The sequence below is a fragment of the Phodopus roborovskii genome, unplaced genomic scaffold, assembly GCF_943737965.1.
Source record: "Phodopus roborovskii unplaced genomic scaffold, PHOROB, whole genome shotgun sequence".
NCBI classification, from domain to species: domain Eukaryota; kingdom Metazoa; phylum Chordata; class Mammalia; order Rodentia; family Cricetidae; genus Phodopus; species Phodopus roborovskii.
In genome coordinates this window covers 29003431-29017499 of record NW_026126459.1, presented here as the reverse complement: position 1 = coordinate 29017499, position 14069 = coordinate 29003431, and the positions used below count along the sequence as shown (strand labels likewise).

At 39.2% G+C, this 14069-nt stretch overlaps 2 protein-coding genes across 2 annotated transcripts in view; both read right to left on the bottom strand.

The window, feature by feature from the left end:
• The window catches only part of Ankar (ankyrin and armadillo repeat containing), a 48576-nt gene extending 44057 nt beyond the window's left edge, over positions 1 to 4519 (bottom strand). Inside the window, exons 1-2 of the mRNA XM_051190165.1 lie at positions 4450 to 4519; positions 2057 to 2692 (exon numbers count right to left, since the gene is read on the bottom strand). Of these exons, the coding sequence (XP_051046122.1) occupies positions 2057 to 2657 (601 nt within the window). The 5' untranslated portion in view covers positions 2658 to 2692; positions 4450 to 4519. The remainder of the gene's footprint in view (positions 1 to 2056; positions 2693 to 4449) is intronic.
• Positions 4520 to 7170: 2651 nt separating this feature from the next.
• Asnsd1 (asparagine synthetase domain containing 1) lies at positions 7171 to 12389 on the bottom strand. The gene is made up of 4 exons (XM_051190119.1): positions 12314 to 12389; positions 9666 to 11209; positions 9203 to 9384; positions 7171 to 7521 (listed from the first exon to the last, which is right to left on the bottom strand). Exons 2-4 carry the CDS (start codon positions 11115 to 11117, stop codon positions 7272 to 7274), a joined length of 1884 nt encoding a protein of 627 aa, XP_051046076.1. The 5' UTR covers positions 11118 to 11209; positions 12314 to 12389; the 3' UTR covers positions 7171 to 7271.
• Positions 12390 to 14069: the final 1680 nt, after the last annotated feature.

Sequence of the window (14069 nt, the reverse complement as noted above, 5' to 3'; positions counted from 1 at the left end):
AGAAAAAAATTAATGAACAAAAGCAAAGGAAACAGTGTAAAGAATCAACAAATCTAAGAGCTAGTTCTTTGAAAAGATAATCCAGATCAACAGATTTAGCACAATTAGTCAAATAAAGGAAAGAGGAGACCAGATTAACAGAATCACAGTGAGCAGAGAAATTCAACAACAGATAACAAAGAAAATCAGGACAGTGTCAGGAAATGCTTACAATCCACAACTCCATTAAGTTACAAAACTAGAAGAAATGGATGAATTCTAGATTCACCCAAACCTCTAAGGTTAAACCAAGAGGAGATCAACAACTTAAACACTTCTGTATTACAAACAAGCCAACTGAAATAGTAATAAAAATCTTCCACATTAAAGAGAAAAAGCCCAGACTCACAGCAGTATTCTGTCAGACTTGCAGAGATTGATAACTAACACTTCTTAAATTCTTCCAAAAATAGAAACAGAAGGGAACTCCCACATTCTTTCAATTAAGCCAGTAACACTCTAATATCCAAACCAGATAAAGAAAAAAGGAAACTACAGACCAACATCCCCCAATGAACATAAATTCAGAAATCTTTAATAAAATACTTGCAAACAGCAACAAGCAAACACAAAAAAAGATCACCCACCACTAGTCAGGTTGATTTTATCCCAGGAACACAAGGGCAATTCAACACATATAAACAAATGTAATAAATCATATAAGTGGACTTGAAAAAAAATCACAATTGAAAGATACAGAAAAGGGCTTTGAAAATCACTATCCTAACGGAAAGCAATCTGCAGAGTCAGTGTAATCGCAATCTAAATCCACATGACATTCTTCACAGAAATAGGAAAAAAAAAATCCCAAAATTCATATGGAACCACAAAAGATTCCTGGAAAGCTAAAGAAATCCTGAGCAAATAGAACAATGTTGGAGGTATTACTATCCCAGATTTCCAATTAAGGTATAGCAATAAAAAGAAAAAAGCATGGTGTTGGCACAAAAATAGACATGTAGATCAATGAAAGAAATAAAAATCACAAGCATAGCTACAGCTATCTGATATTTGAGGAATATGCCTCAAATATACATTGTTGAAAGACAGTATCTTCAGCAAGTACTGCTTGGAAAACTGAATGTACACCTGTAAAAGAATAGAATTAGACACATATCTATAGCCTTGCACAAAAAGCAACTCCAAATGGGCCAGACCTGTATGTGATATATGAAATGCTGCAACTGATATACATCTTTTTCAGTTGAGTTATATACCACATGGGATGATAATAATTCCCCCTAAAAACCATACATGATCACATAAGTCACAATAGGATTTATGCACATATGCAGCATGCACAGGGCCTGTATAGGTTCAAGCCAGATGGAGTCCCAAAACTGAGAGGGGGAAGTGAACATGGGCTCCATCCTCTCATTAAGAAGCTATCTGTAATTGATGCAAAGAATAAATTAGTTTTCTCCAGTGGAGTCTCGTACTTCAGGGTTGGCCCCATGTCTAGCAGTAGATGGCCAGTATAAACAAACTCAATGGTATTTTTGCAGGCTTTTTGTCTCATGTGCTTTGTTTGGGAACTTTTTGTCTTAATGGTCTTTTGCTTGTATATTGTGGTTTCTGATTTTGTGTGTGTGTGTGTGTGTGTGTGTGTGTGTGTGTGAGAGAGAGAGAGAGAGAGAGAGAGAGAGAGAAAGAGAGAGAGAGAATTCCTTCCTTCCTATTTTTTTTTTTTTTTTATTGCTTTGGAGCCTGTCCTGGAACTAGCTCTGTATACTAGGCTGGCCTTGAGTTCACAGAAATCGGCCTGCCTCTGCCTCCCGAGTGCTGGGATCAAAGGCGTGAGCCACCGCCCAGCAAGAGGGATTTTAATTTGTTTTCCTTTTTGTTTTTTTAAAGAGAACAAGAAAGGAGGTGAAGTTTGGTAAGTGGGGAAAATGTCAAAGGTATCAGAGGGGGCAAGTATGATCAGAAAATATATTGTATGAAAAAGGTTTATTTTCAATAAAAAGGGGGAAATGGTTTATAATAAAAATAATTAAGCAGTGCTAAATTCTCTTACCTGCTGAACTAAACTCAGAAAATATATCTTTAGTTGTTTGAGGCTTCCCATCTGGATCAATGTCCATGATTGTGCGCCATAATTCAGAGAATCTGGTTCGTTTCTCTTTGGGCATGTATATTCCATGCCACAGAGCTTTTAGCATATAGTCAATATGGATCAAAATTTGTCCAATTCTGGTATCATAATAAGCAGGAGGTAATTGACAAGAAGAACTCTGATCATAATTTGCTTCTAAACTGATTGAAGGGATTTGATTTAAGCAATAAATTCCAACAGCCAGCTCCCTTAAGATCTGATGGACTTCCCTATAGTCTAAGTGGGCAGTAGGGTCCACAGGTGTCAATAGAATGGCATTGGAGAAGCCCACATTATTTATTTGACTCATGAGTCCACATGGGATGTCTAGTTGGGAACGAACATCATCCTTGGCAGACAACCAGCTGACTAGTGCTGTCGTTAATAATTCTTGCACTTCACTTCGTTCATATTTTTCAAAGAAAGCAGAGGCATTTCTTTGAACTGCTAAATTTTCCAGGTAAGTTTCTTCATCTTGAACTTGTTCAAATCTAACTATTCCTTTTTTGGATATTCTTAACATTTCTAATTAAATTTAGTGTGTCCTTCTTGAAGTTTCTGCAATGAAGGAAAAGACAAGCAATAATATTTGTCATGACAACAAAGCTGGATTTTTCTAGAATAAATATGTACTTCTATGATTACAAATTAACTTTTAATCTTTTCATAGTCAATCTGTACTCTTTTCAACATCTGATCAATTGCATCATAAGAAACTTAAATTTGAATTAAAATACTTGCGGTTGTAAAAATCTTTAACATTAATCATGGTAAATGATTTGAAAAGCTCTGTTTTTCAGAGCCAAAAGTTACTTAGAAATTCTTGGTGCTATACAATGCTCTCCAACAGCTAACCACACAGATTGTGGTCTCTTAAGATCATATATAACACATTAGTTTGTGTAAGTACAAGCTACAATGTTTATACAACATTGAAGTAGCTTGGCACACTTCCCATCTATTGTAGTTAAGTTTCTGTCACTGTGACAAACACTATCATCAAAGGGGTTTGTGGAAGAAAGGGTTTATTTGGTTTCCAGGTAACAGCACATCATCTGTTGGGAGCAGAGGCAGGAACTGAAGTGGAGACCAAAGAGGCACTCTCTCTGAGCTTCCTCACTCTGCCTTTTCACACTCACGACCATACCACCCTTCTACACTGGTGGGTGTAGAGGGCCGGGCCCTTCTACATTGATCATCAATCTCAAAATATCCCTGCTGCAGGAGGTGGCACACACCTTTAACCCCAGCATGTGGGAGGCAGAGGCAGGAGGATCTCTGTGAGTTTGAGTTCAAACTGGTCTACAGAGCGAGTTCCAGGACAGCAGGGCTACACAAGAGAAACTGTCTTGAAAAAAACAAGAAAAAAAATGTTCCATAAACTTGTGTACAAAGCAATATGATGGAGGCATTTGGTTAAAGTTTGTTCTTCCCAAATGACCTTAACTTCTGCCACTTGGCAAAAAACTAATTGAACTTCATCATTAAATGGAATGTGGCTGTATTTCAGGAAAAAAATACTAAGTTTATATATGAGAAGCCACTGTCATGCACTTGATTTTTCATTGTAAAGATTTTTTAAAAACTCCCTCCCTCCCCTTTCCATCCCTTTAGCCACTCTTTTCCTGCATACACTGGATTTCCCTTCTTCTCCACCCATACAAGCTCCTGAGACCTTCTCCTCGTATGGTGTTTCAGCCTAGGTCCCCATTCATCTGCTGAGCTGTTCCTTCTGCCAATTATTTAGTTTCTGAGCAGCTGAATCCACTTTCACAATAATAATTACTTTTTTTTTCAAATATGCCCTACTATGTGGGGCATATAAAACACAGTATTTTTACTTAATTACATTGACCTCCATTATACAGTGATTTTCAAATTTTAGCCTGCATCAAAATCACCTGAACCTTCTTAAAGTGCCTATTTCTGGATCACACAGGCTTGGGCCTGAGAACTTGCATTTTGTAGTCAATGCTGACACAGCATACAGAATCTGGCTCTGTTGGGCATTTTCTACTTCATAGATACCGACACGTAAACTAAGGAGATACGTAAACTAAGGAGATTACACGACATGATGGGGGCTCACAAGACTTGTGATCATAATTAGCATCTGCCAAGGACAAGGGACTGGACAAGGAAAAGGGACAGGCCTACTTGGAAATGTTTTTCTTGTCCTTCCACGCTGGTTGTTGCTAAGATATTCCCAGGGGCAGACAGCCGTTGATTGCTTGGGATGGCTTCTCAATGGTTCTGAATCGCCCCATCAGAACCCCCAGAGCGTGAGACGGTCAGGGAATCTGGAAGGGCCTTACCTGTGCAGAGGGCCCAAGTTTGTGAGAATTGGGAGGACCCTGAGCTAGGTAAAGCTGTCCTAGGGCCTTGACATGAGCAGGCTATGTTTCAGGCAGGTGAGCATGGGCTGGCGACTCTGTCCTGCTCTAAGGCCACAACCTTGTGGTTGATCCCATGAGGCCAAATCCTTTAACCTTTTTCTAGATCTCAGCCCAGCATCATGTTCTGTCACTGCTATTATGCATCTGCTAAACAGAAACCCTGGAAGTGGCACGAGCCAATGTGCCAGACTCTAAGGGTTCCGTTCTGGAGTTCTATTGTGCAACAAACGTTTACTGAACATCCATTATGAGCTGGGCACCATGCCAAAGACTGGAGACCACAAGGAGCTTAGAAACACAAAAGTGCTTGCCAACATGGTATAAGATGTTGACAGCACCAAACAGAACATTCATTCAGATGCCTGTGGAGTTTGGGAAATGAAAAAGTTATCCATGCAAATAATTGCTTAAGTTGCTCTTCTGGGAATAGGGTTATTGTTGGAAGTTTGAGAAAACAAATCATTGCATTGAAATTAAGAGATGTGGGCACAAAATGCTTATGAAAATTGGATGAGTTTATCCCAGGTAACTGGGCTTAGGTGTTAGTGATGCAGATCAGATGAAGGCTAGGGTGATGATAGTGGTGATGAGGGTGGAGAGCTGGGAATTTGAGGTGGGCTTTTGGTAACAGATTACAGGGTGTTGAAAAAAATGTGCCAGGGTGGCCCTTTGGTTCCTATCAGGGGACACAGGATGTCAAAACAAAATTCTAAGTTCAGCTGCGAACATAGTACCAGAGAAACAAAGAAATGTCAGCTATCTTTCTTAGGTATCAGGAGAGAATTAGCAATGACAGCTGGGGCGAGAAGTATAAATTCACTTAAGCTAAAAGTAACTGAAGCCAGAGTAGTTGAATCACCGAGACAGCATACTGTTGACATCCAAACAGAAACCTATGAAATTTAACATTTAAAGGTCAGCTGGAGAGAGTAACTAGGGCTAAACAATAGGACTCTCTCAAAAAGAGTAAAGGGAAGGGGAATGGAAGGAGTGGAGGGAGAGACCAAGCTGGGTAGATGGAAGGAGGAGGGAGTGGGAGGGGGCAGTTAAGGAGGTTAGCTTCAGAAGACAATGAACGGATAGCCAGGAAGACCAGAGGAAAGCCACACTGATCATTAGCCACTGGCCGTTTTGCAAATTAAGTGACAGGTATAGCCAACTTCATTGGCTGTGGCAGCCAGGTCAAAGGAAGTTTAACTCCCCCTGAATTTTACACTGAGCAATGAGCTTCTTAGTGGCTATAGAACTCTTACCAACTTTAGGCATTATGTGTGAAGCTTCAATACCAGGGAATAAATTCAGGACACCAGAAAACCTTTGTTAGGCTAGTATGTCACTCTCCTAACAATTCTTCACTACAAATATAAAGATCAGAAAAGTGTCAGCCCCTGATGAAGATAGATTCCAAAGAGTAAAGAGTGTGTGGTGATACAGAGACGTGGTGGGTTCACAATGGACAGTTAAAGGGGTAGGCAAGAGCTGTTCAGCAGATTGCTATCAGTTTGACACAATACAACTAGTAACATAGAAAACAGCCTTTTGCTTGGTGGACTTTCTAGTGGCAAGAAAGAAAGCAATGGAGTAACTACAAGTGAGCTGAAAGTCATGGTGCAAGCACACAACTGGATGCTCCAAGGAAACCAACTCCACCTTTGCTCTTGGACACCCACTCAACAGAACTCACACATCAGTTTTTTTTGAAAAGACTTCTGATCTGGGCTGAGGCAGGTCTTGGGCTAATTAACCGAGCTTTCTGAGACCAGCTAAGAACAGGGCACAAAGATTTGAAGGACCAGATAATACTTAAAATCGTTCTTAGAAATTCCTCAAGTAGGAAAATTAGCTGTGACAAGTGTATTAAGTCTCAGGAATGTGAATCTTAACTGTTCAGCTTCTCAAAATTTTAGTTCTGGAATCTGTCAGAGCCTAAACCAAGGTCCCCAAAGACAATAGCAAATTGAGTTACTGTGGCTGTGGCACCTATTAAGACTGCAGGGAGCAACCTGTCCATATTTTACATACTGACACTGGATTTTTTTTCTATTCTTCTTTTCTACACATCTCTGAACATCACCTGTTACACAAATTCTGACACCCTCTTCCAGAAGTTGGCATCAGGCCCCAGGTTTAAAGGTTTAGTCCTGCATGACTGGCACTTCAAGTGCCCAGTGCAAGTTAGGACTCAGCTCCTTCTCTGCACCGTTTATGAACTGGACTCTCAACACCACCACCCCCCTCAGTGTTAATAGTGTGCTTACAGGACTCAGGATTCACATTCATGAGGATATAACACAAAAACAGCCAGATGGAAGAGATGCACAGGGCGAGGTACTGGGATAGAAAGCAGCCTTCCATGCCCTCTGTAATTTCATCCTAAAAGCCCCTTCACAAATTTGCAAAGGGAAACTCATCACATCTCCAAAGAGCTTGATGAAGCTTCATCTCCAGCCCACTAAACTCCACTTCTTCAGTGAAACTTCCCCAAAGACCTGTTGTAATCCTGGTACATATCTGGGCTTCCTGGTAAGAACCCAAATGCCAAAGTCATTTAGGGAACCCTGCCTAACTTACCTCATGTGTCTGATCAAAAGGACCCATGTTGGGAAAGTAAAAACTCACACAAACTGTGAAACCACAACATCCCACAACAGTAAGGCAGCAGCTGTTTATTTTTAGTGACTATTACAGTGTTGTTACAGGGTGGAATCACATTATGATGTAATCTTCTTGAGAGAAGTTTTCTAAGGTAGGATTTGGAGCCTTCCACACTTATCAGATGCCTTCTCGTCAGTTTTCTCCAGTTTTGCAATTCTAGATCCAAACTGCATGGCCCGCTTTGGCAGCAGGGTTGAGGCTGTGAGGCCAAGTTCAACAGCTGCAAGACGTAAAAGCAGCTTCTCACCAACCCCTCGTGGCAAAGATAGGTCCGCCTTCTCCCAGACTGGCAGGGAGTTTAGGAAGGACACAACGTTCTCATCCAGGAAAGGAAACCTAAATTCATTAAAAAATTGAGAGTGACAACTAAAATAAAAAGTAGTCTATTAGTGATTATTTACATAATTTAATGGCTAAAATTTAACCACATTAAAAAGGTATTTCTAAACATGATTTTATATGCATTACGAAAACATTCTAAATTTTAAAATTTAAATTAGTTGTCTATGATACCAAGAAATAATTTCAAGTTGTTTCAGAGTATCTTTGAGGATGCTTGGGTATACAGCATGATCGTGAATAACCTAATTCATGTCTGATTGGAGCATGTCTACAGAAACTAAACTTTAGGGGCATGAAGCCAGTGTAAAGGGTTTCAAAATCCTGGACTCATAACACTGTATCAAAATTGTTTATTTACAATTATTGTGTGGCAACAAATTGGTCAATAAAACAAGTCCTACACTTAAAACAGTAAAGATCTGCTCTGTTACTTCTTAACTTTTCCATAAAATCATGGGTTTCCTCTTTTGGGTTTTGTTTTGTTTACAATACCTACACATCTTTTACTCTGTACCCACACTCAGAAATAAACATTCTTCATACACCTTTTCATTTGAGTGTAGTATTATAATAACTTCATAAGGCCTTTGGAATTAATTGCTTCATCAGAAAAAGTACATTTTCTACTCCTTCATCTGCCTGATTATAATAGATTAACTTTCTTTTTTCCTCTTCCCTTTTTTCAACTCTTGACCCTTTCTCTTTGACATTCTTCAAAGGGAGAACAATTTCTATACTTCATAGAATAGTACTAATTATCTATTTAAATATAATATTGAGATATAGAACAGCAATGACAATATAATTTAGACAAGGATTGGCAACATAATGAAAATTGGGTAAAGGCAATCAATGGAAAGGGCTAAAGCATGGAATAAAAGCTGCAGACAAGTCTCTGACAGACAGGGAGGTAACTGTATTATGATGTCCCAGTTCTCATGTGGCTTACATTGGCCTCCTTCTTCTTGCCTCCTGAGTTCTTTTAACAAAACATCACGTATTAACAACTTAAATAGAGTTATATTCATTTTTATTTTTGAGACATGGTATTGCCATGTAACCCAGGCTGGACTTGAACCCATGATCTTCTGGATTCTACCTGCTAACTGTGAACTACCATAACCAGCTCAATAGTTGTATTCATTCCATCTTATCTTCCTTTATCCTTAATGTTTATTAAAAATGTTGTATTTCAGTATGCCTTTATTATCATCATGAGTATGTTGCATGCAAAGCAAACCCAAGATTTAATTAAAAGCATACATGAAACTGCCTTGAACTCTATGAAGATTTTAGGCAATCTAAAACAGTATCTGGGATTGGGACCTCCATAGATCACCACAGCAGACATGCCTACATAGACAAAACCAGATTCTACAACACTGGAGGACAAAGTCAGGGTAGCTTTGTGGGGCAAAACAAAACCCTTTAACTCCCTCCACTTGGAAATACACTACCCTATTCTCACTTCTATAGCTTGCATTAGAGCATGGGTGCAGAGTGAGTTACTATATTCCAGGGTGCCTCCAGCTTTGCTTGCTCTCGACTGTGTTCAGAATGGAAAGTTGAGGCACTGTGTTAGGGCCCCTGCTCTGCATGGGACCAATTCCCAAAGGAAAGGAATACAAGGGCTCCTTTTGTGTTTCTACTAAAAAGCATTCAAGTAAGAGGGTACCTGGCTTCCTTTCCATGATCACCAATAACTCTGTCGTCACGACCGAGGTTTCTGGAAGAGATGCGACCCAGTTCCATTGCTATTTCCTCATTCAGACCTTCTAGACCAAGAGACTGAAAGCGGACACGGTGACGGGAGTAACCTGCCAGCTGCTCATCAGCACCGATCCCAGTGAGAATCACCTGCACAAGATTAAAGAAGGCCAAGACACAACAAAGAGGACAAAGAAAGTGAGTTCTATTTTCCTTATAAATCCTAAGAAGTTACAATCTTAACATTTTAGAAAAAAAAATCCACAAGTCAGAAAATAGTAAAACACACGCTCAATTTTAAAGAAGTAATAAACATTGTATTATAAAGCACATCTAAAATACAGTCTACTATTACAACCTTAGATGCTGAAAGGTTCAAAAGTCGAAATTAGGTTTCAGAAATTCCTCTGAGCCAAAAACCCAGAGCATACCTTTGCACTGCTCTTGTAAGATCTCACAGCATCCTGGGTCACTAACCAACCGACTCCTCTAGAAGCAAACCAGACAGCACAGCCAATGCTATCATCCAGAACCGTGTCCAAGGGATAAACTAAGTGGCATATTTGAGCTCTTCTTAGTTTTTGTAGTTCTTCAAGAGAAACATTAATTTCAACAAAATTCCATGTTCGAGAAGGGTTGACAGACTGTAGTTCCTTTAGTCCCGCTTTTCCTGTGACTCGGTCTGGTACCTCGGCATCATCCAGATCCTGAGCCACAGCAGCACCTTGAGAGGACTCTTCAGAAAGGATCCTGTGATGGGCTTGCCGTTTTCTTTCTACGGTAGGAACATTCGACCCAGTCTTTTGTTTAGTCATAAAAGCCACATTCAGAAGATCAATTGGCTCATCTAAAGGAATATGACGATCAGCGAGGGCTGCGATCACCATGGAATCAATACCTCCAGAAAAGAGGACTGCAATGTTTGCCTTCTTATTACAAGTTTTCAAAACTTCCTTTGATGCCAGGTTTTCCTCCCTAACTAAACATAAGACGCGTCTCTTGACTGCAACACTCAGGACGTCAATGAATTGATGAACTACTTTCTTTGTGTGTTCATCTCTAAGAAATAAGCTGAGGGTCTCCCTTGAATGTGGAACGCTGGGACTGTTTCTACAGTGAGTTTCCAATGGAACTTGAGGCAGCATCTTATTTAAGGGAACAATAGGTTTTGAAAGGTATAGTTTGTCTTCATTTGCTACCATGGACACAAATGCTGGCAATTCTGCTGCAGTCTGAGTCAGGTCATCAGAAAATTCTTCCATAACATTCTCCTTAGAAACGTATTTCCAAGGATATAATTTTAAAGTCACATGTCTGGAAGCAGCAGCAGAATTGAGATCAATTTGGAAAATTCCAGATGTTGGAACTTCTTGCCACTGTTCTGTAAGCCCAGATATCTGGGCACCGACTGAAGATAGGCATAGACTACTGCCCAGATTACTAAAATGCCAAAGCAAGCTACGACGGCCAAAAAAGTCCCTACCAAACCATAAGTAATGGCTAGAGGCTTGATAATATATAAAAGACCATGGACCTTGGACTTTAGAGAAGAGTGACAAAATATCCGACTCATTCTTACAGGCAGAAAGGCTACTGAACATAACTTGAGTGTCACTGTCTTCTGCTTCAACCTGTATTCCATCAAAAACTTCTCCATTCCATAAGAAAACATTGCCACTTTCATCTTCTACAGGCTGGGCAGTCAAAACACCTCTCAAATGAAGAACATGACCAGAAAATAAACACTGATAGTTAACACCAGATTTTAACAAGTGCTTGCTGCTATCGGGGCCCCGTCGTTTAAGATTGTACAGCAAATCCTCTTTTAATTCTTTACTGAAGTGCTCCACAGAGAAGCCTACAGAACAGCAAATGCCACACATGGTTCTATGAATTCAGGGTGACTGTGTCTTGACCGTGGTTGTCTCTGAGTTTTCTAATGCTTGGTATTCTTTTCTTAGTTTATCTAATGCATCTGTAGGAGGAAGTGAAAAAAAACATATTGAAGTAAAAGGAAAAGATGTTTACCTATTAATTCATGGACAAAACAGGCCACTTCTCAAGATTATGAGTAAATGCATTGTACAATTGCCAGTAATAATTCAGAATGTTCTAGTGACAAACAACACTGACATGTGGTAATAGTTTCTTTTCACTGAGTGGTTATTTTGGTTCAAGCACTTGGCTAAGTACTTTACATATACAACTTTGAAATCTTTGAAGACCTTTCAGGCTCCAAGAATCCAACCCCACCCCCATGGGAAAAAAAAAATCATATAATGATTTTACATACATTGGTCAAGCTCTTGAAAATACTTGCCTACCTTAATTAGTAACTAGAGCAAATACATCTTGAAATTACATTTTTTATTTCATATGTTTGTGACACATTTTTATCATATCCACCCTCCCTATCTCCTTTCAGTGGGGCATGGACAATCTACCAGGAGTCACCTCTCTAAGGAAACTGACTCTCCCTCCCCTGGCAGGCATCAACAGCCAACAGTTCCTTTTTAGTTCAGCTCTCACCCTTCATCATTGAAGTGTCTTCTGGCAGTGGATGACAGCTGATACAGAGAACCACAACTGGTGCAAGTGCAGAGATTAAGTGACTCTGGAGTGCTCAGTCCAAAACTGGACATCTGTATCACACCTCTTACACCTAAGGCTTGGGACCATAGTAATAAAAGGGGGGGTGTGGCCAAATGATTTTAAGAACAAGAGATTGGGGAGGACTGCTTGCAAGACAGTGCCTTCAGATATGGGGTTGTTATAAATAAGAGCTCACAGCAGCTGCAGCTGCCTGCCCAAGATCAAGCCAGTTAAAATCCCAGCCCCACTGCTAGCTGAGGAATCTTTTAAAAACTAGAGATCTTTGAAAGGCTAACTGGAAAGAGATGACTGTAACAGAAACACTCACTTACATGTTCAATGCATACCCACACATGCACTCACACACACTCGTTCATTCAGACAGGGTTTAATTGAGGCACCATTATGAGTCACCACAAAAGCCTACAAAAGGTTTTCTATAGCATTCCGTACATAACATTGAAAACAAAACAAAAAGAAAACTCACTTTTGCTTTCGGAAAACATTTTTGTTCGATCTGCAAGGAAGAATATGTTGCTGTTCTGTTGCTGCCTGTATACTTTCTGTAAAAGAATTTACAACATCAAGACATGACTTGTACAGGGATGCCCAACAATCCTATTAACACTTTTTGAGCTTAAGTAATATTCAAAACAGTAATTTATCACATAAAAATACAAAGTCACTCAATACTATACCACCTAGAAACAGCTGTTTGCACAGCATGTGCTAGTATGTGGTAACAAAGGCTACCACAGCCACAGGGTTATAATTCACTCTTATAAAAAACATGGAGACCTTTTCTGATCAATGAAGATTCTTTACATTACCACATAGATACGATACTATAGTTCTTTGCTGTCCTCAAACTCCAGACATTTGACATCCAGACATCTCCCCTATGCAGATGTTGATGATTGCCACTACAGTTAAATGCCCATTCATTTTCATGACTGCTTATTGATCAGTTACTCTAAAGCCCCAGGTCAAGTTTCATACAGTGTTTGTTAATACATTTTGCCAATCTGGTCTCTAAACGTTTTGTAATAATTTGCCTTAGCTTTCAATATTTCACAAATGACAACATCAGAAATGTTAAAAATGTCAGTCATTTGATAATCTTTAAAATGCTTGAAAGAGCACAAAATCATCTCTTCATCTAAGATGTATTTTTCATAGTAAAACTAGACATGAAACAGTAGCTTATTTATGAACATGTCATAAAAAGTCACTGAGTAGGTTAAGTACTTGGAATATTAAAGATTTCTGTGGAAAAGGAATTGTTTCTTTTTTTGTTAAAATGTAACAGAAAGATTTTTTTCAAATTTGAGATATACTGACACATGCAGAAAAACAATTGAAAAACAAAAGCAAACTAGGACACTTCAATTTTAAATTAGTATGTTAGAATTCTGTAATTTTAGCATAAATTATCTAATTCCTAATTTTAATATGCTGTATACTATTCCAGATTCCTACAGTAACTTACCCGATTCTTCTTCAGGTTAGAAAGTTCATCCACAAGAATTTTTTGTTCTTTAATCTATTAAAATAAAGAAAAACCCAAAGAAGATGTTTTTTAAAGTATGTTTAGTGAGGACATTCTGAATAATGGGACTGGGGGCTGTCACATTACACCTATCTAAATGGATGCTGTACATGAACTGTCAAGTAGCGCCTGTCTAAATGGACACGCTACAGGGGCAACAGCACCCAGCTGGGTTCCGTGGAAAACAGCTGGAGAAGGAAACGCTGACTTAGACTTGCCAGGTGCCAATCACCACACGGTTCACATCTTTAACCAAAGTGAGACATTGTCTACCAAAATTAATACCAGTCTTTTAACCAGTTTTAAAGTTTTGCTGTAGACTAATAAAAAGAAAGAAAATGAATGTATTTCTCTCCTTCCCCAACAACCAATACTTATCATGATGTATGTACTAGATGACAGCCAGGCATTCAGATAAAACAAACAGTACTGGATGCCCTACCTGGGGAGATACATCATTTTCCACCTTTGTATCATTCTATTTGCATAGTAAAGACTGCATACTACTGGTATCAAGTTAGGCTTGTAACCATCAGATGAATGCCTAACTAGCCAATAACTATTTTAAGTAATCACACACCACTGCACACACTATTAAGAAGCAAGGTCTTTTGAAAATTCACACCTGTCCTAGTGAGTATCTACGCTTTTGTCTCCACACTGACAGAAGTGAGAGTTACAGTGATGAACTACA

What these genes read in the sequence shown, in the direction of transcription:
- Asnsd1 (XM_051190119.1), bottom strand. Translation starts at nt 11,117, where the DNA reads ATGTGTGGCATTTGCTGTTCTGTAGGCTTCTCTGTGGAGCACTTCAGT. An exon ending in CTTACAAGAGCAGTGCAAAG is followed by an intron (nt 9,385 to 9,665) that starts GTATGCTCTGGG and finishes AATCTTGTGCAG; the next exon opens with GTGATTCTCACTGGGATCGG. An exon ending in GATCATGGAAAGGAAGCCAG is followed by an intron (nt 7,522 to 9,202) that starts GTACCCTCTTAC and finishes TAATGAATTTAG; the next exon opens with GTTTCCTTTCCTGGATGAGA.